Source organism: Acipenser ruthenus, chromosome 38 (assembly GCF_902713425.1).
Source record: "Acipenser ruthenus chromosome 38, fAciRut3.2 maternal haplotype, whole genome shotgun sequence".
Classification (NCBI taxonomy): domain Eukaryota; kingdom Metazoa; phylum Chordata; class Actinopteri; order Acipenseriformes; family Acipenseridae; genus Acipenser; species Acipenser ruthenus.
This window is the reverse complement of record NC_081226.1, coordinates 1,599,758-1,627,638: the sequence shown is the minus strand read 5'-3', so window position 1 is coordinate 1,627,638 and position 27,881 is coordinate 1,599,758. Positions and strand designations below refer to the sequence as shown.

The 27,881-nt window shown below is 38.0% G+C and overlaps 3 protein-coding genes across 4 annotated transcripts in view; 1 reads left to right on the top strand and 2 right to left on the bottom strand.

Moving 5' to 3' along the window:
- Nucleotides 1-703: 703 nt before the first annotated feature.
- Nucleotides 704-4,956, top strand: LOC117433562 (lipocalin-like). Its single transcript, XM_059008894.1, has 7 exons — nt 704-866; nt 1,626-1,765; nt 2,510-2,586; nt 2,818-2,931; nt 3,641-3,742; nt 4,250-4,275; nt 4,795-4,956. Exons 1-6 carry the CDS (start codon nt 771-773, stop codon nt 4,273-4,275), a joined length of 555 nt encoding a protein of 184 aa, XP_058864877.1. The 5' UTR covers nt 704-770; the 3' UTR covers nt 4,795-4,956.
- Nucleotides 4,957-5,163: 207 nt separating this feature from the next.
- On the bottom strand, nt 5,164-8,796 carry LOC117964788 (apoptosis-associated speck-like protein containing a CARD). The gene is made up of 3 exons (XM_034909493.2): nt 8,070-8,796; nt 6,638-6,706; nt 5,164-6,257 (listed from the first exon to the last, which is right to left on the bottom strand). The coding sequence occupies exons 1-3, from the start codon at nt 8,347-8,349 to the stop codon at nt 5,995-5,997; spliced, it is 612 nt and encodes a 203-aa protein (XP_034765384.2). The 5' UTR covers nt 8,350-8,796; the 3' UTR covers nt 5,164-5,994.
- A 109-nt stretch (nt 8,797-8,905) lies between these two features.
- LOC117433614 (tripartite motif-containing protein 16-like) overlaps nt 8,906-27,881 on the bottom strand; it is a 19,144-nt gene continuing 168 nt past the window's right edge. Inside the window, exons 2-16 of one of the 2 annotated variants that reach the window (XM_059008892.1) lie at nt 22,440-23,024; nt 21,724-21,819; nt 20,142-20,375; nt 19,807-19,966; nt 19,355-19,420; nt 15,797-15,829; nt 15,650-15,709; nt 14,978-15,010; nt 14,838-14,897; nt 14,353-14,418; nt 14,051-14,080; nt 13,426-13,542; nt 13,138-13,206; nt 12,483-12,548; nt 8,906-11,862 (exon numbers count right to left, since the gene is read on the bottom strand). In XM_059008892.1, the coding sequence (XP_058864875.1) occupies nt 11,309-11,862; nt 12,483-12,548; nt 13,138-13,206; nt 13,426-13,542; nt 14,051-14,080; nt 14,353-14,418; nt 14,838-14,897; nt 14,978-15,010; nt 15,650-15,709; nt 15,797-15,829; nt 19,355-19,420; nt 19,807-19,966; nt 20,142-20,375; nt 21,724-21,819; nt 22,440-23,009 (2,214 nt within the window). In that variant the 5' untranslated portion in view covers nt 23,010-23,024 and the 3' untranslated portion in view covers nt 8,906-11,308. The remainder of the gene's footprint in view (nt 11,863-12,482; nt 12,549-13,137; nt 13,207-13,425; nt 13,543-14,050; nt 14,081-14,352; nt 14,419-14,837; nt 14,898-14,977; nt 15,011-15,649; nt 15,710-15,796; nt 15,830-19,354; nt 19,421-19,806; nt 19,967-20,141; nt 20,376-21,723; nt 21,820-22,439; nt 23,025-27,881) is intronic. The other variant, XM_059008893.1, reaches the window with a different exon arrangement.

Sequence of the window (27,881 nt, the reverse complement as noted above, 5' to 3'; positions counted from 1 at the left end):
CTTCCTAAGTTAAAACATTAGTATTGTGTTGTTTAAAAATGAATATGAACTTATTTTCTTTGCATTATTCGAGGTCTGACAACACTGCATCTTTTTTGTTATTTTGACCAGTTGTCATTTTCTGCAAATAAATGCTCTAAATGACAATATTTTTATTTGGAATTTGGGAGAAATGTTGTCAGTAGTTTATAGAATAAAACAAAAATGTTCATTTTACCCAAACACATACCTATAAATAGTAAAACCAGAGAAACTGATAATTTTGCAGTGGTCTCTTAATTTTTTCCAGAGCTGTATATTACACGGTGTATCCAGTATATTAACTAGTTTTGCAAAACAGGAGTTTGCAACAGTTAGAAAACGCCTCTTAAATTACAGCATGACTTTTTCTGGCCTAAGACAGCGGTATTTTGATGAATTTGGTAGTTTGTTTACCAGGAGATTGGCTACTCATACACACGCAGCCCTGGTTCCGTCTATGCCTGCACTGGCTGAAACACACCACCACAGAAATGCAGCAAAGGGATCGAATTATCCAGTCCCCATTCCTCATCTGTTGTTTTCAAATCTGGATCTGTGTTGTAGCACGCCCAGCATTGTGTAACACAGTTTAATTGGTTCAGTATGTTGGGGGGGGGGGGGGGGGGGGATATGGTGTTATGTAAGGCCAGAGGGGCAGGCATAAATAAGGGTCCCCGTGCCTCCCTGCACAGTACTCTCTCTCTCCACAGCTCAGCTCATTGTGGTGTGATAGAGTGAGATCTGGAGGAATGACGGCTGCTCTGCTCAGTGTTCTCGCGGCTCTGCTCTGTGTGCTTTCAGCCACAGCACAGCCTGAGCCACAGAAAGACTTCAACTTGGAGAAGGTAAGCATTGCAGATTTGATTTATATATAAGATTGCATTGAAGTTGTAGGTATTTTATGAGGTATGCCAAATGTCATCCATTTACTAACAAAGCACAACAACTGCAGAGACATTAATGTTTTGATTTTACCAAATAAAAAGGGGTTTCTGACTGGGAAGTTGTTTTTCATTGGTAGTACAGTAATTGAATAATGTTTGTGTTCCGCTGCACTTGCGTGACTGCTCTTAAAAATTATTCATGTATCTGTAAATGGGAGGGTTGTCTATTCAGTCATTCCAAGATATTTAGTGAATGAGTAAGGAGTCTTAGTGGGTAAAACAGGACTTCAAGAAAACATACAATATTCTCTCTCTCTCTATTCAGTCCTCATTTGTTGTAATAGACAGCACTTTGCCCTTTTGAATATATATATATATCTCTATATATATATATATATATATATATATATATATATATATATATATATATATATATATATATATATATATTTCATCTGTGCCAAACAAAGTCACATGAATCAACTCTGTTGATGTTTCCTATAATAATTAATTAATCAATACAAATACATAGAGATGATCTTAACAGAATTCCAGAAGAGTAGTATTTCAAATGCCCAATAAATACAGTTACTGTCATGTAGTGAACTCAGACTACAGTTAGAAGGAAGTTACAAGGCATCTAAAGTGTGCTGCAGTAAACAGGGCAGTGTCTCGCTACGCCCCCCTGCCACTGTTACTTAATCCCATCCCGTCTGTCAGTTTTCAGGGAAGTGGTACCTCATTGGAATGGGCTCCAATGCACAGTGGTTCGTGAATAAGAAGAAATTGATGAAGATGGGCACTGCAGTGTTCACCCCAACTGCCGAGGGCAATATGGACGTGTTGATAACCAGCCAAAAGTAGGGAGGGAGTGGAGAAGATGGGGTTCTATGCATAAACAATTCTGGGGTACCCTGTGGGTTCAATACGCTGAAATGTGGAGTGCCTGGTAATCAGTGTCTGGCAAATAAGAGGTTATCTACAAAGGATTGATTTGGGAAAAAAATGAATTTTAATTTTACATTCTTTTTTCAACCCCTTTTTGTGCAAATGCATGACACATATTTTCAATTGATTTACACCAGTAATTTTCTTTTATTATTTGACGGTGGTGGTGGGATGTTAGGGTCTTTTTTTTTAAAACTTTAACCAAGTAACTAAATGCTCTGGAGTTGTTTCTTTCCGATCTGTTTAGATATGATTTTTGTCCTTAGAAAACTACAAACTGAAGTAAAAAGTTCTTATGTCCCTAACATGCAAATGCTTCCCAAATTTTAGTGAGATGCAAAATGGTTTCTGAGGGTGGTATCAAGCACCCTTGGCTAAAACCTGCGTTAAAATATCTGTAATGAAATTTTACTTTATGTTGAAACAAAAGCACATAGAGACAGATTTATCAGAGCCTATATACCAAAGTGACATTTGCACCATTTAATTTTTGCTACTTCATTTTCCCTGTTATCAACACAAGCGAATCTAATTTAGTTGTCTCAACCCAGTCCTTTGAACATTAGTTTGCATCACAAAACCTCATGTTTAATCATTGGGCCACATACACAACCACACTGAATCTGAGATTGAGACTTTTATTTTCGTGTGCCCAGGCCGAGTGAATGCTGGCAAATGCACCATCTCTTTGGCAAGACTGAGACCCCAGGCCGCTTCACTTTCTACAGCAAAGGTACGCTTACAAGCTAAAAGAGGAGAGAGGGAGAGAGAAATAATTCATGGTTAAGATACAATAACTAGTAATAAGCCAATGCTCAGCTGTACAGAATTCACTGGAACGCCCAGATGCACAATTTGCCTATGTGTAGTCCCATGCGGTATCTGTTCTGCAGTAAGAAGAGGAGAGATAAAAGAGAATTGGAACCAATAAGCACCAAGGCATTAACAGTCTTCATCATTGCAGCCTGGGGCAATGAAAATGATGTGCGAGTGGTGGAAACCAATTATGATGAATTTGCCCTCCTTCACACCATCAAGACCAAAGGGGATAGCGTGAGTGTTCTCACCAAGCTGTACGGTGAGTACTACTACGTTTAAGATCAGTCTTGAACATGACCTGTTTACAGATTGCGTCATGATGAATTCTGATTTCTTGGTTGCAAGTCATCATGGGAGACAGTGATTGGAAGGGTCCTAAATTGGATTCCAGTTCCTCCCATGACCACGCCTGGCTGCATGTATCAGTCGGTAGTGGCTAGTGACAGGGATCCTGGAAAGACATGTGTGCTTACACATAATTACAATGTTATTATGCATAGTTACAATGTACTTAATGTGTTAATCTTTTTGCACAATATAACCCTAACCTTAACCCTTACCCTTACGTAATACAATTGTGTAATTACATATATCATGCAAAACGATTTCCACATTAACTACATTGTAACTATGCATAATAATATTGTACTTATGTGTATGTACACCTGTATTTACTAAGTAACTACTATGTAACTACACAGCAATTAGAGACACAATGTAGTATTCAATTTTTTAAATTTATTTGGCAGAGCCTTTATCCAAGGCAACTTACAGGTGTTAAAGGACAGTACATGGTTACAATGCAAAATTAACATTTTAATACGGTATAGTTTACAGTAAGGGCAAATAATACTACTAAAATACAATATGAAATAGGATCCAGTAACATGGTGCTGAGGACAGGCAAGTCCAGTGCATAGTAGGAGGGGCTGATCAAGAGATCTATAATTTAATCTTTGTTGTTCCAGGTCGCTCTCAGGAGCTGCGTCCCGAGCTGATTCAGAAGTTCCAGCAGCACTCTCTGGCGCAGGGACTCGCCCGGGATAATGTGCTGATTCTGCCTAAGAACGGTGAATACCTTTCTCCTGCTTCCACCTTCCTTCACTTACAGTGAATACCTACAGCTATGGCCAAAAATTTTGCATAACCCTATAAAATTAACACATTTTGCTTCATAGTCAAATTAAACCTGCTGAATAATGTTACGTTAACATATTGAATTACATACCGCTTTGTAGTTTTCCATATACTAAAGAAAAACTGACAAAGATTGAAAAATGTGGCATTTTCTAAATCTAAAATGAAATACAACTGTACTACTGTCATGGCTACTGGTAGACATTTGCAATATCATATTTGAGTTTCTTTGATTATATGATGTTAAATAAAAGATCTAAATGATCTTCATTCACATATATATATATATATATATATATATATATATATATATATATAGAGAGAGAGAGAGAGAGAGAGAGAGAGAGAGAGAGAGAGAGAGAGAGAGAGAGAGAGAGAGAGAGAGAGAGAGAGTTTAATTTTGTTTTTGCTTTTTATTTTATTTTTATTTATTTTTACAGTGGAATGCACTCCAAATGCTGCTTAGGTAAGTACAATTATTTGACTAGTTTAAGCTCATCCTTTCAATATTTTAACAGAATGTGTCCATGTGTTCATACCCATTATTATTATTATTATTATTATTATTATTATTATTATTATTATTATTATTGTGTAAATGCGCTATTCAGCCCACAATCTCTGCTGTTTACAGAACATTCCAGTATTGCATGTTATAGATTTACAGATAAAGGGATTCCAAGATTTCTAGTCACACAAACAATCTCCCAGTTGTAATATGATTATCCTATCAATATAATTATGCAAACACCCCTTGGTCCCAGTTAGTTCAGATACTTACGATTACACTAATATTTCTGCTTTGTAACCACTACTGATGAAGGCATTAGCTAAACTGTTTGCATGCTTGACTTTTGTAGTTTATTATACTTTTAAGATTTGAAATTCATAGATGTATGACACATTGTTAAATCTGACTGTGTGTCTCTACATATACTGGACTACAAAATAACAAAGAAAGAAACCCAACATTATATCTCCCCAGGGTTCCCAAGATGTGTACCTATTTGATTCCAGCTGTGTGAAGCACAACACCGCCTCCCCCAAACCCACCCAACCAAGCTGTTTTCCTTAGACAAAGCTGTCTTTATCATCTGTTTAAAATCTCCTCTGAACACGTGCTTCAATAAAAATGTATAATGATTTACGCAGTCTTTGTTTGTAGGGTATATTTGGGCTGTGATATTGTTCTTTGATATTTTCTCATTCACATTATATTCAGTTTTTTTTTCTGCCTTGGAAAGCATTTTCAAAATGCCGTCATTAACCATAACAAAAAAAAGATTAATGACAAAAGAAATAGTTATGGTTTAAGCTTGAAGCCACAAAAATCAGGAAATTCCTCACAAACAAATGACAGTTCAATTAAGTTTTATTTTCTTTAAGGATGTAAAATAACCTACAACAGTAGGATAAATATGAATATCTCTTAAAGTGTTTCTTAAAGTATCCACGCTGTAATATGCTAAATACTATGATTACAATACGCTAGAATTGCACGGCTATAATCTCCTTGGTCTTTTTATATAGTTTTTAATTGATTCATCACAATTGGATTCTGTTTTACAGTACATATAGATTTCAAAGTGAACACATTGATCCAATGACAGAATAGCAAAAATGGAATGCAAACAGTAATATGTCAGGCTTAACAAGCAGTATCTGGCAAGATTGAAAATCTTCCCACAGCAAACAGATTTCTAGCATCCCTGGTGTGAAGGGGCCAAAACACGCTCTCACCACCCATTATCCCCGCCCCTTGAACAGCTTCTTTCCTGCATTAACCAACCAGCTGCTTCCCCTAACTGAGTGACATGCTTTCAGCCAGTAACGTGCTTTGACGCAGAAGAACATTGCTGATGTGAAAATGACAAAGGAAATGCAAGTGCAATGTGGAGTCCAGATGGGAAGTATTTTGCAGCTGTTTTGTGCTATATATAAAAAGGCGTTCTGTCTATTAAATTCTGTTCAACACAACCGATTCCACTGTGAATTCTCCATGCATGGAATTATGAAGGTGTACTTAGTGCTGCAGTCATTGTCATAAAACCAGATCAGCTTTCAGACGATACTTGACATCGTAGAGACAACACTGTGGAAAAATGCATGTATGATTCTAGGGAACAGGGAAAGAGCGAGGAGAAAAGAGGGATACAAGCAATCTGAAAAAAAGTGAGTTATCAAATTAGATCGTCTGCAGCTCTTCAATCAGGAAGGGCTGCTCTCTTTCCAGTATTTTGTAGAAATAATCTTTTTGTTTGGTGCCCCAGGCTGTGGTAGCGAGGAACAGCTTTCTCATTTTACTCTGAGGCGTGATGGTCGCGGTTATGATTTCCGTGTATAATTCTTGATGTATCATCTTTTCTGTGAGCAGGGCATCCAGAATGGGTGCGACGATAGGGGTCCTTTTGATCAGCGCTTCTCGGTGCCTGTCTACAAAATGAACCCCTGTTGGGAAAGAGAAGGAGGTTTGGTTATAAAACATAGAGAACATCATTTAAATTAGGAATGCAAAGCAATCACATTTCTTTAATGCAAACAGGACCAACTTGCAACCCTATTAAAACCAACCCCCATATAAGAAGCTAAGATCCACCCAGGGTCACAGTAAACATTTGTATAGGCTTTATATGTTCTGGCTTAGTAGCAGTTCAAATTAACTACATACAGTACTGTAGATAGCGGTCTGAATGTGCTGTAGAGTTGGTCCTTTCCCGGGTCGTTTTTAAAATGAAATCACTTTATCTGAAGATTCCGTTATCAAAAAGCTGAAACGTCTATTTGTCTTTCCAGTCAGTGAGAGTCGGCAGCTATTGCTTGATACTCACCATTCACCGTTAAGTCAAGCCTTCCATCGGCGTTCGTAGCGGTTCTCTCAATAGCTCCGGACATTTTGCCTGTGTGCGCAGAGCACAGGAACAGTAAGTAGGTGCAAAACTGGAACCATCAAAGTAGATTCTTATTTCTTACAAAACACAAGACTTTCTCAGATGAAGGCCATTTATACACGCCCAAATATGCATATTAAATATAAACCCACGACAAAAAATACCACATTACTATTGCTGCAATGTATTTTTTTTATTACCCGCTTTTGGTTCAAATGCGGACCCTAAAAAAAAGCGTTTTCCGTTACCCCTATTTCCTCCGCTGAAACATTAGTAAAAGTTTGCTGGCAAATGTGTTGCTTTGCAATCATAAAACAGTAAATGCTGATAGGTTATTCGTTTTAGAGTGACCTGGTCGCTTTACTTAATTAAACTGTAAAGGTCTGTTAACGTTATGCATTAACAATATGATTGCATTGTTCTTAAATTACAGTGCTGTTCTTGTGATTGCTACACAGGTTTCATGTCGTTTTTGCTACATTGAACTACATCGTGCAACTTTCTACAGCTATTCTCTGCATTACTTTCGACACGGTGACTAGCTAATCGTGCAGCACTACTGAAGAACAATGCAGTTTGGAGTGGTGGTTAGGGCTCTGGACTCTTGACCGGAGGGTCGTGGGTTCAATCCCAGGTGGGGGACACTGCTACTGTACCCTTGAGCAAAGTATTTTACCTAGATTGCTCCAGTAAAAACCCAACTGTATAAATGGGTAATTGTATGTAAAAATAATGTGATTTCAAATTGTAAGTCATCTTGGATAAGGGCGTCTGCTAATAAATAATTAATACCAATGCAATATAGTTTCATTATGAATTGTCAAGGCATATTAAAAGCGTCATTAAAACAATAGCACCGTCTGCTTGTGAGAGACGAGGCCCGCTTTCAGTAGAAGCCAGCGGCTTGAAAAATCGAGTATTTCTTTAATAGCATAAAAAGACTACAGCTTACCTTAACTCGATAGTCGATGGCTAACTGGTTACAATATCTAATTTGCTTTAAAGTTTATATATATATATTATATATATATATATATATATATATATATATATATATATATATATATATATATATATATATATATATATATATAACTGCAAAATCTTACAGTGCTTGTAAAATTGAAACAAGGAAGTGGCTACTGTACAGAGAAAAACGAAAGTAAAACGTATTTACAACATCAATAAATCTGAAATAACGTTATTTATTATTATCATTATTGTTATTGTTATTGTTATTATTATTTGTAAACAACATTTGTATTCTTATGTAAACCGTACTAAAAGTAAACGCTACTTATAACAGCATGTGCCTGCTCGGTGCCTAACGACAACACGTGCCTGACGATGCATTTAAAAACATTATTCTTACCTGCTTGTCCTTCCTTCCTTTCTAGAATGTTGGCTATCTGGTTTTCTCCAATGGCACGCAAAACTCTGACAGTCACTTTGACAGAGTTAGCTTCCGAAAAGGTCCTGACGATTATATCTGCCAAGTCTAAACTATCCGCGCCTTCCACTTTCCCCTTTGCAATGCTCACCCCTTCTTCAAAATCCGTGTCGCATAGTTTGTGTCTAAATGCCTTCAATTCGGACTGGCGTAGGTCATCCAAAGCATTTATGATGTGATCCTTGACAGTTTTTTTGTCCATCTCAGTTCAAATTTCGTGTACAGCATGCAGAGCCACTCTGAGAACGGGAGCTGAGCGCCTCTGCTGGTCAGCAATGTAAGCATTTTTGCAACACTATCTGTAGATTTGTACATATTGATAACAATACAAAACAGTAACAGCATAATGATACTGTATCTGACTAAAACAGTTTCCATGCATTGAAAGCGCTCTGGAATTTATAAACGAATGTAAGCGCTGAGTTATATCTTGATTAAATAAGTCTGCATACAAACGAAGCAATTGTTTTTACACATCTATACTTCCTGGCGATTCCTTGATAGGTAACTCCTAAATAAGGCGTCTGCTTTCCCAGGTTTATACACAATTGCTTCTATTTAATAAATAGTGGCACAGACTTGATTTAACTTTAAAACCCAAAGCAGTTTGATTGTGGCATCTTTTCTATCTATTCCTGAGTAAAGCGTGACATAGAACGCTTTCTATGCATTTACCATTTACGTCTGTATGTATGCACACAGAAGCGCTACAGTTCACGTTTATTTTTATACAGTGATTATATGAAACACAAACAAAGTATAAGTATCATTTTTAATGATTGACAGCATGTGTGCGTGAATACATACCTTAAATGTAAACAAACAAATTTCATTTTAACATCAGAATCTACTAGTATCGCTGATCAACCATCAGAAACCCAACCGCCTCCAATCTGTAACAGGCGATACCATAATTCAGATTGAAAAGAACGTCCCTTGTGTTAGTTTATACAGTGACAATTCTTGTAAATTACAATAAGACAACACCGAACACCTATCGCCATAATATCGACATAACTAGCTTTTAAAATATATATATATATATATATATATATATATATATATATATATATATATATATATATATATATATATATATATATGTTACAATGAATATAATATAATTTGTGCCACATAAAAATTATCAGACCCCCCCAAGTCAGTTGAGTTTGAGCTTGTGACTGACTGAAACAATGTAATTCAACCCAGTGGACAAAACTCCAAAGACTTTTTCAAATGTCAATATAAAATGATGAAAAATAGTAACAACTAACTAAAACAAATCATGGTTGTTACATCTACAGCATCACAGACTCAAACTTCCATCTTTTTGGCAAAGTTTTTGAATAATACAATATCATGTAAAATGAGAAAAAATATGAACTGCTTACATAATAAATGTCATATTAGATTATTAAAAATATAATGATTAATTAAAAATCTTCAAGTGAACTATTTTAGTTTGCAATATATCCTCAGCAGTCATTAACAATGGTACAAATTCATAGCAACAATATAGAAACAATACATATACAGAATAACTATTCATACAGCAGCAGCCAAAGGTTTAGCATCACCAGGAATATTAGGATTGAGACATCCTTAAAATTATATATATATATATATATATATATATATATATATATATATATATATATATATATATATATATATATATATATATATATATATCTTATTTAACATCATGTTATCCAAGAAACTACAAAATGATATCACAAGTCGTAATGGTAGTACAGTATTTCATGTTAGATTTCAAAATGTTACATTTTTCAATTTGTGTCAGTTTTTCGTTAAGTATATGGGAACCTACAAAGCGGTATGTAATTCAATATGTTAACGTAACATGATTCAGCAGGTTTCCATTCAACTTTATGAAGCAAAGTTAGTTAATTCTATAAGGTGAGGCAACATTTTTGGCCATAGCTGCTGAATGAAACAAATATCGCGGAACAGTGTTTTCCTCATCTTTCTAAAGACAAGCTTCAAAATACCCTTAACCAAAAGTATGCTAAAATCACATGTATCATCGTCTTTCAGCAAGCAAAAAAAAGAGAAACTAAACAAGCAAAATCTGAACAAGGCTTTCTCTCTTTCAAGGTTTAATAAAACATATATGGACTGGATATTTCTGGTTTTGTGTAAAAATCTTGTCCCCTTGTGTCGTCTTTGGCTTTGGGCAACATAAGCCCCTGGCAGATACTATATCCCCCTTCAGGGATAATTGTGTTCCACTATACGCCTCAACTCCAGTCCATACACGCATAGGCCTACCATATTACTTCAACATTTGTTTATAGACCCTTTATAGTGGAATAATAGTACAAGACCATCTCTATCAGAAGGTGAGGTGACATGAACACATACAATTCCTCAAGAAAAAAACAAATACTGTATGTGGATCTAGATATTTTTTTTGCTTAGGGTAAGAGATTTCTATATAAAAAAAACACATACCCCCAATAATAATGATGTTTAAATAGTAATGATCTACTGATCTTTTTACCAGTGAAATATTTAGTTTCCTGCTTGTGACAGGATAGCATCACAGCCCAAGATGTTACCAGCAAGAATTTAGACAAACAGACACACACATACTTACTTTCTGGCTCCTTTCATCCACGTGGGCACTCCCCAATTCCCAATTAGCACCAATCACCTAATTGTGGAATGGCCACATCTGTGATTGATGGCAGAGACAGATTTAACCCCATCCCTGCCAATCTTACATTCCCACACACACTTTATATGGGCTGGCACACTGCTGTTTTCATTTTTTTTTTTAAATCCCTTATTTTACGTAAAGAATTCACCAGCCATAAGTTTAAAAACTAACGTGGTTCCTGCAGTAAATTAAGTAGGAAAATGCATTTTTGTTATTTAAGCTATTAATCACATGGCTAACATAAATCAATATATGTACAATTTATGGCTGTTTTGAGTTTTTTTTTTAAGATGCATATCGGTAGTAATTTTCAGTTGTTAGGACTTGTGCTTTGGGCACATTTTAGAGGAAGTGGCATCTATTTGTTTGTCAATGTAACCATGCAATCACAACACTTTTCAAAATGGTTAGAAATTCAACATCAACTCCAACTGCAGTAAAGAAAGTATAACTACATATCCTAGGATGGCCTATTTACTTAAGTATAACGATGACATAAAACATTTACTCTGGCACAGATCTGTGCAGAAGAAACGTAGCCAACCTTAAACCCAGCATACAGTGGTTCAGTGAATGTGGTATGATATCTGTGCAGGAGGGTTATTGTGTCAGTGATGCTGTAAAATGACAGAGTTCCAGCTGGATAGTCCAAGTAGACTCCTAGCTTCTGTGAGCGGGGGGCACTTAAACTAGACATTTCATTATTGTGCCAGGCAAAATATCCATCCTGATTCCACTCCAGACTCCAGGAAAGTAGATTTCTTCCAATGTGAGAAGAATCATTCCATTCCTTCCTGGCGATTCCTTTATACGCGACTCCTATTTCGATCTCTTTCCCTGTGCATTCAACTTCCCAATAATAGCGTTTGCCAACAAGACCTTCTGAACTAAGTAGCTGGTTCCAACCGTCAAATCTTTCTGGATGATCAGGATACTCTAGGAATTTGGCTCTCCATGTTGCCTTTCTGTTCTCTTCAGACAGCAAGATGTGTTTATTGGTTGTGTTTGGATCAAATGTGAGCTGATGAAAATCTGATTTAGAAGAGAAATTTTGTTACTGAGTACGTTGGGTGAAAATTGATTTGAAAGCCTACTGTTGCTAAATGATCAAACCCCGCCCTAATCAAGTTTTTATACATGGTAAATAAATTGCATTAGAGCCCTTGTTATTTTGGGTTAGACCTCCAATCACTTTGGGGGAAAAAGAGTGCTACTTGACAGTGTACAGATATGGCCAAAAGTTTACCATCACCTAGAATTTTAGGATTGAGACAGTAAAAAATATATGAACATAATTTAGATATTTTATTAACATTATGTAATAAATTAACCTACTAAATTATATTGCAAAAACTCTACTGGAAGTCGTAATAGCGGTACAGTAGTATTTCATGTTAGTTTTCGAAATGTCACATTTTTTAATTTGTCGGTTTTTCGTTAAGTATATGGAAAACTACAAAGCGGTTTGTAATTCAATATGTTAACATAACATTATTCAGCAGGTTTCATTCGACTTTTAAATTAGTTCATTCGATTGGGGGATGCAAAACTTTTGGCCAGAGATTTATTTGTCTAGTCCCTGTACCACAACACCAGACTTTTGTCACTCAGCACGTGTGTAATAATACCAGCAAACATTTCCTCAGCCTTACATTTAGCAAAGTCTGCCTTGGTTATAGACTCTGGAGTTTGTTGTTTAGGAACTACAGTTGTGTTTCCTGGAGAGAGAGAGAGAGAGAAAAAAGTACATGCTAGGAGATTCACTCATTTGCCACATAACCTGACATTGTTTTATTAGCTTCAAGACCATTTTAACATTTCTCTCTTCAGCACCTAAAAAGACTAACAGCAATAGAAGCTTCACACAACTCTACTCTGAACCCATCGCAATAAACCACTGAAACCCCAAACTGTAAAGCTTGAAGTCTCTCAAGGATATACAGCAAAAAAATGTAAATACAAAAACGAGCCATAAATCCCACATTAAAACAACTGTGGTTTTAAAAAAATCAGTACTATAACATTATTGTTAAAACATTGCCGAATACATGTTGAAGCATTTTATCATAACTTCAGATGAGATTATCTGAGTATGATCCGAGTACATGTACCTAGATGAGTGTGGTTATTGGGTTCTCAACACACCTAGTAAGTTACTTGTGCCATTTAGTATTACTACAAACTGCCATCCCTGTTGATAACAATCAAAGGGAGTGAATACATAAAAGCACTAGAGGTTGTTTTTTTTTACATTAATACATTTTACACTGGATATCAGCTATCTGAATAGATTTCTCACAGCTTTACCTTGGAGTAGAAATGTAGGTTTAGCCACTGGCTCAGTAGCCTTTTTTTTAGGAATGGCAGGTTTTTTCCCTGTATAGAAAAAGAATAGCATTTTTAGTATCATTATCATTATGGCAATACAAATACTGTAAAACAAAAAAAAAGTACACATTGAAGGCCAAGGTTATTTTGTTAATTGGTCACTGGGTCTGCACAGGACGCTGCATCACCAGGCACAGTCGTTCGCCTGGTCTCCTGTTCCATTTCGCTTGATAAACCAGACCGCTACAAAGTCGCTGGGGTTCTCACCTCTGCCTGCTGCCACAGCCGCCCAGTCACCAACCTGCGCTCCCGACGGCCCATCCACATCGCCCTGGTCTCTTGTTGCCGGTTCTCGGTTCCTTTCCGCAAACACCGCAAGAAGGTCTAAAAATTGACAATTTTGAACTTGTGGGGGAAGTGGTTGGGTTTCCATGGGGGGAGGGGGGGGGGGGGGGGAGGTGGCCGTGGAATGGCAATGTGAGCACAAGGGGGAGGATATGTGGCAAAGTAGGAAGAGGAAAGGTGTAGTCCAGGAGGATAATGGGACTACATCCCCCAGAATGACATGGGGTTGGTATTAGCCAGGATGGGAAACACCTTGCTCTAAAGGTTAATGAGGGACACCTGCCTGAAGTGTGACAAAGCAAACCCCACTTTGCCACACAACATAAACCTATATACAAGTAAATAGATGCTCCAGTACTAGTTTCTCTACAGGCATTTGCTTCTCCCTGCAAAATACTACATTTCTCAGAACTAGCTTCTAGTTTTCAATATTCATCTGATCTTTATCCACTGAGACTACCACAAGGTTTATGATGTACATTGTGATTTGTGTGTATTGTTACAGCCTGATTTCAAGCCCCTTCAAACCCACACTCCACAGCCTTACCTTGTACAACATCTAATCTGGCTCTTGGCTCTGGAGAAAGAAGTATGGGTCAGAGAAAATAAGAAGAAACAAATTAGTACGGGTTCTGTCATCAGCCACACATTTGAATTTACTGATTTGAATTGATGCGTGTAATATTTACATCTATGACATCCCCATCTGTCTCAGAGATGCATCAGGCTAGGCTGCACTCAGATCAGTTCTGCAGTAGTACTGGAACTTGATCTTCGACATCATTTGAGAGTGGATTACCATCAACACCACGTTGACATTTGTTTAAAATAATACGCTCAGAGCATTACCTTGTAGAAACGCTGCTATGGTCCTTGGCTCTGGTGCATGTGGTTTATTAACTGTAGTTATTTTCACTGGATAGAAAATATATATATTTAAATCATTTTTGTTAGTGTTTGAGTAAAATGTATCGCCTTGGAAAAACATGCACTGTCAGACAGGCTTAACTAATACAAATGCTGGTCCTGCAGGTGTTGCTACTGGATAGAGAAAAGAGGACAACATTAATTGACGAGAAACCTTGTTATTAAGCAAGTGAATGGACCAACACAATTAACCCATATCCTTGCTGAATGTACACAGGAGACGTACAGTTTCAAATATAACTACATTTATTCGATAAACTTTTATAATTTCCTTGTTTATTTACCTATGTGGGAATAAAAAAAATATATATCAAAAACTATCGGGACTATGTTAAAAAACTAAAATGTTGAGATATGAACAGCAACGATGACATCACCCGTTCTAACAGATTCTCTCCCCCCCATACCTGGTGACATTTCCGGTTTCTTCATTAGTGCTAGAGAACGTGGTCTTGGGACATTGCTCACTGCACAGAAAAATAGAAAAATCGGTCACTGGGAAACAGAATGTGAAAAAATAAAATTAAAATCAAAGGAAATAACATACCTGATTGTCCAGTCCATGTTGCCCAGATGGGTTCTGAAAAAAAATAAACAAAGGAAACTATTTAATATCAGAGAGTTAGCGATCACATCAGAGCTAAAAGTCGCATATTTAGGCTCAGATGCAAAGAGTTAATTCTTTGTTGCGTGTAAAGCATAAGTAAACTGTAAGAGTAAAATATGTTACATGCCTGTAATTGTATATGCATGTGTAAAACTACGCCTTACTTGACAGTAAGAGCTGACAATTCCAAAAAAGACAGGAAATTGTCAAGGCTGCCACTGCACCCTTACCTGACCCATGTTCTGACAAGGCTTTCCAGCACACACTGATTACCTGCTACAAGGTGGGTTCACGTTAGACAACATGTGTAGTCACCACTGGGCAGATGAGGTCAGGTGTAAAACCAAAACAACTAAGGTTGTTTTCATGTTGTCATAGGATTACATGTGAATTGGAAAAGCTAATTGGAATAGTTGGAATATCAACACATGCAGAGTGAGACAAGTTATTTATTGTGTGAAAAAAAATAATATCAAAAACTATTGGGACTATATTAAAAAAAAAAAAAAACTAAAATGTTGCGATATGAACAGCAATGATGACATCACCCGCTCTAACAGATTCTCTCCCCCCCCCCCCCATACCCCATACCTCATACCTCATACCCCATACCTGATGACATTTCCGGGTTCTTCATTAGTGCTAGAGAACGTGGTCTTGGGACATTGCTCACTGCACAGAAAAATAGAAAATAGAAAAATCAGTCACTGGGAAACAGAATGTGAAAAAATAAAATTAAAATCAAAGGAAATAACATACCTGATTGTCCAGTCCATGTTGCCCAGACGGGTCCTGAAAAAAAAGGAAACAGTATTAGTAAATGACCATTTAATATCAGGGAGTTGGTGATCACATCAGAGCTGAAAGTCACATACTTGGCCTCAGATGCAAAGAGTTCATTCTTTGTTGCGTATAAAGGCACTAGTTTTTCAGGAAACACGGTTGAGTGAAGATCTCAATATGGGATAATGGGGAAATAAAGCCGAAAATCCTGTTTACAGATGTTTTTTTGTGTTTTCTTTTATGAAGATTAAAGACCTATTTTTATTTTTGAAAATGTATACTTTGGGGCCAATTTTCCAAAGTTGGTAAATTACTCAGAGTAAGGGTTAGTAACCTAACGTTGAAAGTTCTGTATGTTCTTTACGTTGCAATTTTCCATTGATAGTAGTGTCACTTTACTGTTGAGTCAGTGTCTTCTAATTCAAAGTAAAATATAATGAATGGGCGTGTGTGACAAGGAGAGAATGAATCGGGCTGTAAATCTCCCTCCCGACCTGTGAGGGCGCTGCGCTCAAAGATAAGGGCGCTCCTGACCGGAAGTGCTGACATCCGGGCACAGCAGGGACCGGAGGTCGGTCATCTTGGTAGGTCCCGAAGCTGCTGTACTGCTGGGCGTGTTCTTCATGGTCTGCGCTGCAGTGTGCTTCGATTGGGCAGATTTTGGTGCAGTGCTGATTGTAGGGAGGGGCCTGGCAGTATTTAGGGGAGCAGTTTTAGGAAGTTCGCTCTCAAGTTTTTGGAGCTGTATCGTATTGCCTTTGTTGTTTCGCTACCTGTTTTGTGCCTGACCATTTTGCAGACTGCAAGGACTGAAAGGGACGACCAGTGTAGAGCTACACTCTCTGCATAAAAACTGACTGGCCACACAACCCTGCTCTGCGCTGCACGACCCTGGCACCAGCTGCACGAAGGAATATTGTGTAGATTGAAAGATTACTTTTATTTTTTTAACCATTGCTGGTTTTGTTCAGGAGTTTTCTTTGTGTTTTTATTTGTTGCAAAGTATTTTAACCTGGATCTAACCATCGCTGGCTAGTCCAGTTTTTTTTTTTTTTATCTTTTGGTGGAGTAAAAGCACCCTTGAGGGGTTTCTTTTGATTGTAAAGCGGTTACTGTGACGTCATTTCTATTGCACCCCCCACTACATCCTGACGGCGTGCAAAACACTTACGTTATATTTTTAAGTCGCGTGACAGGACAGCATCACTGGTAAGGCTGTTATTACCAAGGAGACTCAGAGACAGAGACAAGGAAGCTGCAGGTTTAAAACGTGCTAATGCACAAGTTATAAATACATAATAAATACATGACACACTAAACAAAAAAAAACGGCACAAGGGCCAAAACAAAAGGGTATACAAAACACTCATGAAAGTAAAGAAACATGGACATAAATACAGCACGAAGCACAGAGCACCTTCACCAACATTTACCTTAACCATTCTCACTATCACTCGCGATCCTATTTATACACCTGTGGCTGGAGCCTTAATTAATCATTTACTCACTTATTCAATTCACAGCTCCAGCCACATTCCCAGGTGTTTTGACACGGAGAAATTTAACCCCCTCCCTACCAACCCATTATTCCCCACACCAACACATACACACGTGCCTAACGTATATGCAAATGCTATACGTGAACTTAAAATGGAACAGAACATCGTTTCACATTTTTAAAAAAAAATTAAAATGAAAACAAAAATTCCCAGGAAGTGCAGAAGTGTATAGAGCTTGAAGACGACTTCCGAGCTCTCTGGAATTGATGAGGCAAGAAAATACAAAAAAAGAGAGAGGAAAAACCAGAGTGGAAACTGCACTAAATATGTCTTTAGATAACATTAAAAAACACTACAGTGTATTATTCGGTGAAGGAAAAGAAAAAGTTGTGCATTTAAATTGAATTAATTTGAGAAATGTTTTTTTTTTCTTTGTAAGGCACCAAAGCTGGTTAATTGGCAAAAAAGTGTGTATTGTAATTAAGAGAAATGACCAGTAAATGACAAATACCTCTGTGTTGTTTGTGTGTGTTTTAGCTGTGCATGTCTGATGACAAGTGCTTTTTATGAAAATACATTTTCTATTATTGCGATTAGTGTGGTTTGCATGAGTGGCTGAACATCTGGGTCATCCAAAGCTAATATTTGTCATCTGTTCCTCTGCAAAATGTGTGGGGCATTTAGCACATAGCACACACCAGAATTAGCCAGAACTATTAGCACATAGCACACACCAGAATTATTTTGCAACATTTTTTGGCACGTATTGTAGGCTTTTGTTCTCTTCAAATGAAATCGGTTCTTAGTAATACTAAAGGTACGTTGTGTTTTGCTTTGTGTTTCTATGTACCTCGTTATATCTTTCCTCAGCTCGGATCAAAAATCCCAGTCTCAGCAGGGGTTTATACAATGCGCGTAACTTTACACCATTAACTTCAAATGGCATAAATTTACACATTGAAATTACGTCAAAAATCACTTTAAGTTTCGTAAAATTTAGCAGGCATTTAGTAAAGTAAATTTACTCAAAAACACGAACGTAAAATATAACTTTACTTACCTTGGAAATTTTGTAAAAATTAGTAAATGTACTCAAAACAGCCCTTACTCATGAGTAAGGCTACGATTCTGGCACAGATTTTTAGTACATTTCACGGGCAAGTTGCAGAAAAAAAACAAGATTTCAAGGAAAGGTCACGGAAAGGTCACCAAATAATGGAGCTTGAGCTACATCAACATACACAAGAGCTTTTAAATAGTACACCAAAACCAATAATAAAGACTACTGCTTTTGACTGCTGAAAAGTCAAATCACGTAGGTAGGCACTGTGTCCCAGAAGAGGGGCATCATAAAGACCAGAAAAGAAGACTACAAAACAGAGATAAACCTCTCGTTTTATCTACAGTTTGCAGGAAATAAAATAACAAAAAGTTCAACGGCATTTTGAAGTATTTTGTTTAGCAATGTTTAGTTTTAGAGAAAGAGTATTTTATTTCAACAGACATAAAATGTAAGTATTCATATTTTTTGAAGATGCAAGCCTACTTTTTCCTTTAAAAAAGTAAATTAACAAGCGCTGTATGTATGTGAAGATCACAACCGAGAGTTTACAGTAACATACGATCTGTGTTCATTTACATGCTCGTTCTGCTACAAAATACACATCCCATTCGCTGACCTACATAGCTACACGTAAATGCTGCTTGCATACACAACCAAACAATTTACAGATACTCGCAGATTTGTATTTTCAGTGCATGACATACTGCATTTTCAAATGAAATAAAGGCAGTGCCTAACCAAATGTGTTTTTCACATCCATTTCCAAGAATTCACTAACTTTTGTTCAGATTCGTGATTTTCACGATTTCCATGACCTCTGTAACAAAATTGTAGCCTTACTTATGAATAAACACCTTTACTAAAATTGGAAATCCGACCCCTAGTCTGGACATTCAATATTGCATGCTGACCTCACTTGCCAGAAGTGTGGCAATGACATCATCCACTATAACAGATTCCCCTCCTCCATACCTGCTGACAGTTCTGGTTTATTCATTGGTGCTGGAGAATGTGACCTTTGGACTTCAACTTTATTCACTGGATAGAAAAATAAAGAATAAGTTCTGGTGTGGAGATTCTCTCATGACCTAATTTGTTCAGAAAAAAATAATTATAAAATGCATAGTTGTTGTCAAAACTTTACATACCCCAACGGAAATGTATAATTTCTAGAAATTTCTCGAAAACAAAGAATTTTAGGAAAAATCTTTTGTAGCAAATGTTTTGTTTTTGTGGATGAGGGGAATTTTTTTTTACAAGAAATAGATGTCTACAATTATTTATTTCAGCATTTTTTTTTTTTGCAAAACGACAATAATGCTAATTCAAAAGTATAGAGAGCCATGGAAGTTACTCCAGCAAATTTGAATAAATGGTAGATTTTATTCCAACTAGCAGGAGTAACCACTGTGACTTATGCAAACCTGTTTTAGATATTTTTCCTGATTCTTTTTTCCAGATGTCCTCAAGATAGCCTTTAAGGGCAGATACAGCTTTTCTTTCAGCCTCAAAATTGAAGGTTGCATTAAAAGGGACCCTAGGTTCTCCACCAATTCCACAAGGAACAGAAATAGGCAGGGGATTCTACATTGGAGACGAAGAGAGGAGTCAGTGAAATGTAATGGTATCTGAAACAAAATCGGTAAAGATTGCTGTTGTATTGAGTTATAGTGAAGAATATCAAGGTACCTGATGATTTGGCAGGTTTTTTTTTGTTTGTTTGTGTGAGATTCGTAAACTGACATCCTTAAATTCTTACCTTTAGGAACTGAATGTTGTCCTTGGTCTCTGACAGCTGTTCAATCTCATTGTTTTGCCTTCTCAGCTCACTGATTTCTTGCTGTATTTTTTTCCTCAGACCTTCCACCTCAATGAGTGCAGTTTTCTCTTTAGCCTCTATCAGCTCAACAACAGCATACTTTTTCTTTTGAATGGAGTCCATCAGATCATCAAAAACTTTCTTACTTTCAGCAGTTTCTCTCTGTGCAGATCTCTAAATGAAAATGCACAATAGGTTATACACTTTAGGATGTATACAGCCTGGGGAATATGTATTTCTTCATCAAATTCAACCAATTTCCCACACCCTGTTTCAGATTGTGAACGTCCTATTTGTCTAATCGTTGGTTTTGGAGTATGGGAGTATTGGGAGTGTTAGAAACAGACTAAATTAATTCTGAAATAAATCATTGGGTGTTACCCCAGCATCTTAATTATTTGGACAGGGACAAGGTGGTAAAAGGTGGGGCTAATTGAAAATGTACACATTTGGCCACACAAAATTGCATGGGGTCTGTGACAGAGAAAGAATGAGTCTTGGTTATAAAGGGAACAGTGTGCCCCGGACTGGATGGTTTGGCAATTCATTCCAGGGAAAGGTGGAAGTTGGCCATCTAGAAAGGGGTCACAGTACACCAAGTCATCACCCCAGACAGGAGACGATGTGGCAGTCGCGGATTGGAGGAAAAGCGATTGCACTCGCTAAGCAAGGGGGCGTGGCTGACGGTACAAAAGGGAATGTGATGAAGGCAACTGTTCCTTTGTTATGGTTACCAACGAACCGCTGAAGGACTGTGAATGTACCGTGAGTGTTTGTACTGTTTGTCTGTCTAGTAATTGTTTGTCATGGTTAGATGGCTAATCTATCCGGGAGCTGTCGCTTGAAGCCAGCACCAAACCCGCACTGCTCGTCACCTCTGTGCACTACTATATTTCACCATTTGCACAAAGAGCACTCACTTTTGACTTGTGGCCGTGTTTGTGTTTGTTATACGTGTTACTTATTTCGGGACTGTGCAATTGTTATTATTTACAATCGCCAAATGACCTGGATATAAATAGAGCAGTTTGGACCCTGAACTTCTTCTTCTTGTTGTTTGGTGCAAACCACTTTGCCACGGTCAGAACCAGAAGATGTGCTATTGGACTGAAATGTCTTTTAGACAACTTCTGTTTTTTGGAACCTAACCCTGTGGCTGAGATAAGAAACTACTAAAGCAATTAAAAAACAAATCAAAAGTACAGAATAAGCTCAAATAAGACGCTTTTCAAGCAGTATAGTGAACTGTTACCCTTAACTTACTATTTACAGAAAAAGACAGAGAGTAGACGAGAACAGTACCAAACGGGTCTCAAACATGGATTAACCAGATGTTTAATAACAGATTTACCACAGAGCACTTTTAAATTATTAAAAATGCACCCTCATAGAGCATGCCCAATAAAATGACAACATTGTAATAATAAATAGTAACATTCCAATTCAGAGCAACATCGCAGTTTTGGATGACTCCAAAGATTGTTTTTTTTCTGTGAAGTTTATAATATTTGATAATACTTACACTGACTAATTCTATAGTCTGGTTCAGCTCAGCAAGCTCCTTCAGCCTCTCCTGGGTTTGTCTTTGTATTTCTGTCTGTGTCTTCCTTAACTGAGTCTATATAGAAACAGAGATCATTAAATATATTCTGACATTTGTTTTGTTGTTTAGTTACGATGCATGCAAAAATGAGTGTGTGATCCTGAAACAAAGTTTATGTACTTGGCTGTGCCAATTGCAGATTTTTGCTGGGGGATCCAACAATGATTGTGATTGGATCTGGCGTTCCTGGGGTTTAACACTAGAACTGCCACGGCAGTCATTTCGGTGATTTGAGGTTTACAAATTTAAATGACTCTGCGTGTCTGAAAGTTATGCGGTTGTCGTTTATAACTTTTCCTAAATACATGTATTAAATACTAGACTACATTTATTATGTGTATTAAAGACAAAAGTGTATAATAGTTTTATTATTTCTAATCATATTCTATAATTGTTAACATCAGTAATAACATGCTTATAGATTGTTTATAGTCACTTATAACAGCTCCCTAAACTAAAGTGTTACTAACCTTGGAATCTCAAGAGAAAACAGAGGAAGGGATTAGATGGCAATATTTAGCAACATCCTAAATAATTAGGTTTGGTACTCAGATAAATAATCAAACTATTTTGAAGCCCCCCCCCCCCCCCCCCCAAGTTTCTTTTATTTTTTTTTACCAATGTTGCCCCCCTACCATTTTCTCTGTCCTCCCCTTCTCGATGGAGACAACGCTATGCCCCTGGTGGTCTTTCTCTGCACACAATGAGCAAATACATGCTTGATCAGCAGTACAGAACAGTTCCAAAAGCCTTTCATGCTTCGAGCACAGCCTTTCTTCAAGATTTCTGATTGGACCAACCAGTGTGTGCCTCCTTAAAGTTGCAACTTCACTGTGAGACTTCACATGCATCTCACAGTAAGAAGCCAGGCACACCAAGCAGGATTTTACAGCTTTTAACTTTCTCCCAGGACAGAAATCACAAACCACATCTCCAGGCTTAGCTGCACTGGCTTCAGAAAGGCTTACATTTCTGCACTCATCTGCAATTTCAGCTAAGACTTTGTTAATATGGAGATCAGGCCTTATGTAAAATTCGTATTTACACAGCGGGCATATGGAGCTATTATTCTGATCCCAGTGTCTCCCAATGCATTCCATACAGAAATTGTGTCCACATGGTGTTGAGACTGGGTTGGTAAAGATATCCAGACAAATACAACAAGTCAATTGGTCTTCGGAGCAGGAGCTACTTGACTGGGCCATGGTGCTCAAAGTGATCTGAAAAACCAGCACACAAAAACACAATAAACAACAACTGCAGTGCTATTAACATATTTGTTATTCTCATCACAGATCATCAGTTTAGAAAGCCACCCCTCATGTGCATTTTATGTAATATTTCCCTCATGTGAAATGGTAGATAACACAGCGAGTGGGAGTGACAGTTCAAAAGTTGGGAGACTGTGACAAAGAGCGAATGAATCCTAGTCAACAATCTCCCTCCTGTGAGGACGCTGTATACAGGAACAGTGTGCCACGGACTGGATGGTTGGACAGTTTATTCCAGGGTCAATTTGAAGTCGGTCATCGAGAAAGGGGGCGGAGCCACAATACCAGAAGTCGTCACCTTAATGCGGTAGGCGATGTGTCAGTCACGGATTGGAGGATACGTGATTGGACTCTCCAATGAAGGGGGCGTGATTGAGGGTATATCAGGGGATGTGGCCAAGCAATCTGTTCCTTGTGTTATGGTTACGCAAAGATCTACGAGGAAAAACCCTGTGTACTGTGTTTTGTTTGTTTTGTCCTGTCTCATAACTGTTGTATTTGTCATTGTTAGATGGCTAAACTATCCGGGAGCTGTTGCTAAGGGGACAGATTGCATCCCTCCTGTGCACATTATTTGTATTTCACCACGTCCACAGAGAGCACTCACTGTGGACTTGTGACCGTGTTGTGTTTGTGTGTGCGATTTATACTGTGTCGTATTATTTCGGGACTGAACCCATTGTTTTGCACGGAGGGATACACATTGCTGTGTAGAGCCTGTGCTTATTAGTTAAGTGTAGAGACATTATGTCGCTGTAGATATAAACTGTTGTAATCCTAACTTGTTGCATTTTATTTCATATTGTATTTTAGTAGCATGATTTGCACTTACTGTAAACTATACAGTATTTAAATATTAATCTTGCATTGTAATCCTCTAATGCCCTGTTAACACCTGCAGGTCGCCTTGGGTAAAGGCGCCTGCCAAATAAATACACAATCATTTTAGAGGACCTCAAGCAGAAATCTGCCTCACATTAGATGGTTGCAAAAGATATATAACCTTGATTAATCCACCCATGAAAAAACATGTGTGGAATGTGGCCATTCCCCAAGCAACACAGAACTTTAGAGGCGTTGGGCCTACATAATCCCTTGGAATGCTTGGATAAACACCACAGGCTTCTCCCTCAGGGTTTATGTGGCATCCCACTCATCGGATGGGCATTCAATTCTCATATCACACACTACCCCATGCGTTATTCTCTGTATAATAACTGGTTTTGCGCTTGTTTGGAGAATCCGAAGTGCTGGGACAGAGCAACCTTCCTTCATTTTATTCAGGGCAATGTGTTGACACCTACTCTCTCTGGCTTGAATGAAATTAGGAAGGACCAGGAAACAAAACAATTCAAAATGACACTTTCCAGACACGTAGAAAACCATGGACGGAAACTGGAGAAAAGAAAAATGTGAAAAACAACTCCCCTCTTACATTCATCTACAAACACACCTCTGCTATCAACATGTTCAAGTTTTATTAGGTCAAACCAGTTTTACTGCATGTGTACAGTTGGTTGTTTTCCAACAGTCCCAGCATGATTGCTACACACAGTTCCTCATTTCACTCATCAAGTACTCACACACATCAAAGAGGACGTACATAGCTTCCATTCTTATTTTTTGTTTTTATTTCTGCTGCTTTGAATCCAGCTGAAAATACTTCCTCGTTCCAGTCGTGTGAAAATACTGCGTTTTCACTCTGTTAGCCCCAACTGCTATACATATTTTATGACAGAGTAGGGGGAGGATGTGTGCAAACAGAGGCTCAACATGTGGGTGCATGGCCACACCCTATAGATAAAAAAATAAAGGAGTGTTTGTTTGGAAGTGTGGAGAGAGTGTAAGAGTGTGCGGAGAGAGAGAGAGATAGAGTACAGTGGAAGTGTTTGGTTTGAAACTTTTGTTTTTTCCTGTATTTTGTTTTGTGTTATTAAAAGCGTGCCAAGGCTCTGAACTGCAGTACTGCCTCTGGGCGTTTGCTATTTCTGTCACTGGCCAGCCTTGACCGCCAGTCACGTTACCACAATAGAGAGAGAGAGAGAGAGAGAGAGAAGGTACGGCTGGCAGAGTTAGGCATTCAAAATGTTGCAGGAGTTAAATGGAACGAGGAGAGATTTTCCTGCCAACACTCAGGATTAGCCTGTTAAAAGCAGATTGCAAGAAAAGTTATAATAACTGAAATCAGAGACTACCCAAAATGATACACCAAAAAGTGTAGAGTACTAATCCAAGAAGGGTTATGATGATGATGTATAATGCACTGGTGAGACCGCACCTAGAGTATTGTGTCCAGTTCTGGTCACCACAGTACCAAAGGAACATTGTGGCCCTAGAGTCTGCCGAAGAGCAACCAGACTAATCCTAGGGCTTAAAGGAATGAGCTACAAAGATAGGATGAAAGAACTGCATCGATTCAGCCTGGAACACGAGTTAAAATGAGTTGACATAGTTAACTCTAAACAATACTTTAAGCGCAGTACTGAAACCAGGACCAGAGGACACAGTTGGAAATCAAGTGGAGGGAGAGACTTCTTCACCCAGAAAGTGGTGACGGCACGGAATGGGCTACCTAATCATGTTGTTTAGGCAGTTGTAGAATTCCTAAAAAGTACTGAAAGTTATTTCAAGTGATCTGGGAAGAAGGGAAAGAGCACAGCAAGGTTCAATAACACATTATATTATATATGAGTACATGCAATTTTATTTTACCCTATAGAATTTACACAGGATGAGTAAAAAATGTCAGAACCAGTTCATGTCCTCGTATGTTGGAAGCATGTGGCCTCTATCAAGAAGGCACCATCACCAACCTATCACTGCTAGCAAGGAAGTTTACGATTGACAAAGTGTGAAATTTTAAGCTGTCTCCAGGTAGCATAACTTGCAAACCCTAAGAGTAATTCATAGGCTCAGCTCATCTTTGATATTACATCCAACTTGTTGCCGATTCATAGTTCTAGAAATATTTGTTTTGCTTTTAGCCCTATTTTTTAATATCATGCAGATCCTAGCTCAGTAGGGTCAGGGTTTTACTACAGATGATTTTCTAGATCTTGTAGAAGAATATATGAAGTCCAACAACATTGAAACTCTGTTTACCAACCAGAGACCTGGAATGTAGTGATATGCCAGGTTCATGAGAGATCATCCAGAACAATTTTCACATGCAAGAGCCAAAGCAACATCAGATCCTACTATACCGGAGCACTGGTTTAATTAAATCCTTACAAATGCACTGAATGAAAACAATGTCCATGACAAACCACAAAACATTTAATGTAGATGAAACCGGCTTCATCACAGACCCTGCATCTGACAAAAGCCTGGCTCCAAGAGGATCAAAATTGTCTATCAAATCCCTGGAGGTAGTGGAAGAAAACAAATAACCATATGCATGACTGGCAATGTGGCTGGTATAAGTCTGCCTCCATACATAATATACCAAGGCATGCTGTGTCTGATCATGGCTGGATGGAAAGGTCATTGTTTGAAGATTATTTTGAAAATCTGTTTTTGAGAGAGTCCTCCAAGGTCTCAGATATGAAGTTTCCTAGAGTCCTTATTTTTGATGAACATGCTTCATATGTCTCTCTGAAACTAGCTCTAAAAGGCAGAGGGAAAAAAATGTGCTCCTCTTGAGGCTCCCATCTCATCCAACTTATCTTTTACAACCCCTAGACAAAGCTGTGTTTGGAGAGGTAAAACAACAGTAGAGAAAGAAGGTACGATGTCATGCATGTGTCAGTCGTGACAAGACCAGAAAAGGAAGACCTTCCATCCAAGCTGAAGGATGTGCTTGATGTGGCTTTAAAGTCGCAAAATTTGATAAGTGGTTTTGCTAGCACCTCTCAATCCAAACGAAGTGGATAGATGCGTATCAGAAGACTGTGTGCCTTTCGCTGAAGCACCAACACTCCCATCGTGCTCAGCTGATTTATATCTACCTCACCTACCCTGGCTCCTGCAATACCATCTCCTTCCAGCTCCTTCACATCACCACACCCAACTGTGGTCCCCATACCACTTGGAGGAGTAGATTATTCCATTTTAAATGTTGAATCTATATCTGGGTCAAACACACTTCATATAACAAACATTCAAGTGGCCCTTCCTCTAGATGACACCCCTAGACCACCTTGGTCTTCGCCATGTTTCCTGAAAACAAAAAAGAAGGCACAAAAAAAAAACAGCGAGTGACATGTATGAAGTTTGGAGAGTCATTTGCATCTGAACCGGCTGTGGCACAACTGAATGAAAATGAAAAGAATGATAAAATAAACAAGCAGAAACAAACACAAGTGACAACAACATACTCCACAGAAAAGTGCTGTTTGAACCATTGCCAACACCACCTACTACGCAGTGTATTTATTACACTGAGAGACCTCTGAATGATTGCACTCCACCTGAAGGGGAAAAATATGTCACGGCGTTTCTGAACAGGCAGCCTGGCAACATGTTCTGCCTTCGAAAGGACAAAACAGGAAATGTTGAAAGAACATTCATCTTCTGCAGGCAGAATTGGAGGGTGCTGGACCATTCACACAATCAATGAAATAGAAGTGAGGCATAGAAAAATGCTTTAAAAAAAAAGTTAACCAGATAAAATGCAGATAAAGTGTGACATGTTAGTAAACTTGAGCTACATATCTAATAAAAGGTTCAAACTAGATTTGGTGGGCTTAAAAGGTACACCACCCTACTGCCACACGTGGGTAGGCCACGTTATTAAACAAACAAACTTTTTATAACTTTTACAATGCAAACTCATACAAAATATACCCTCATAACAATACTATAACC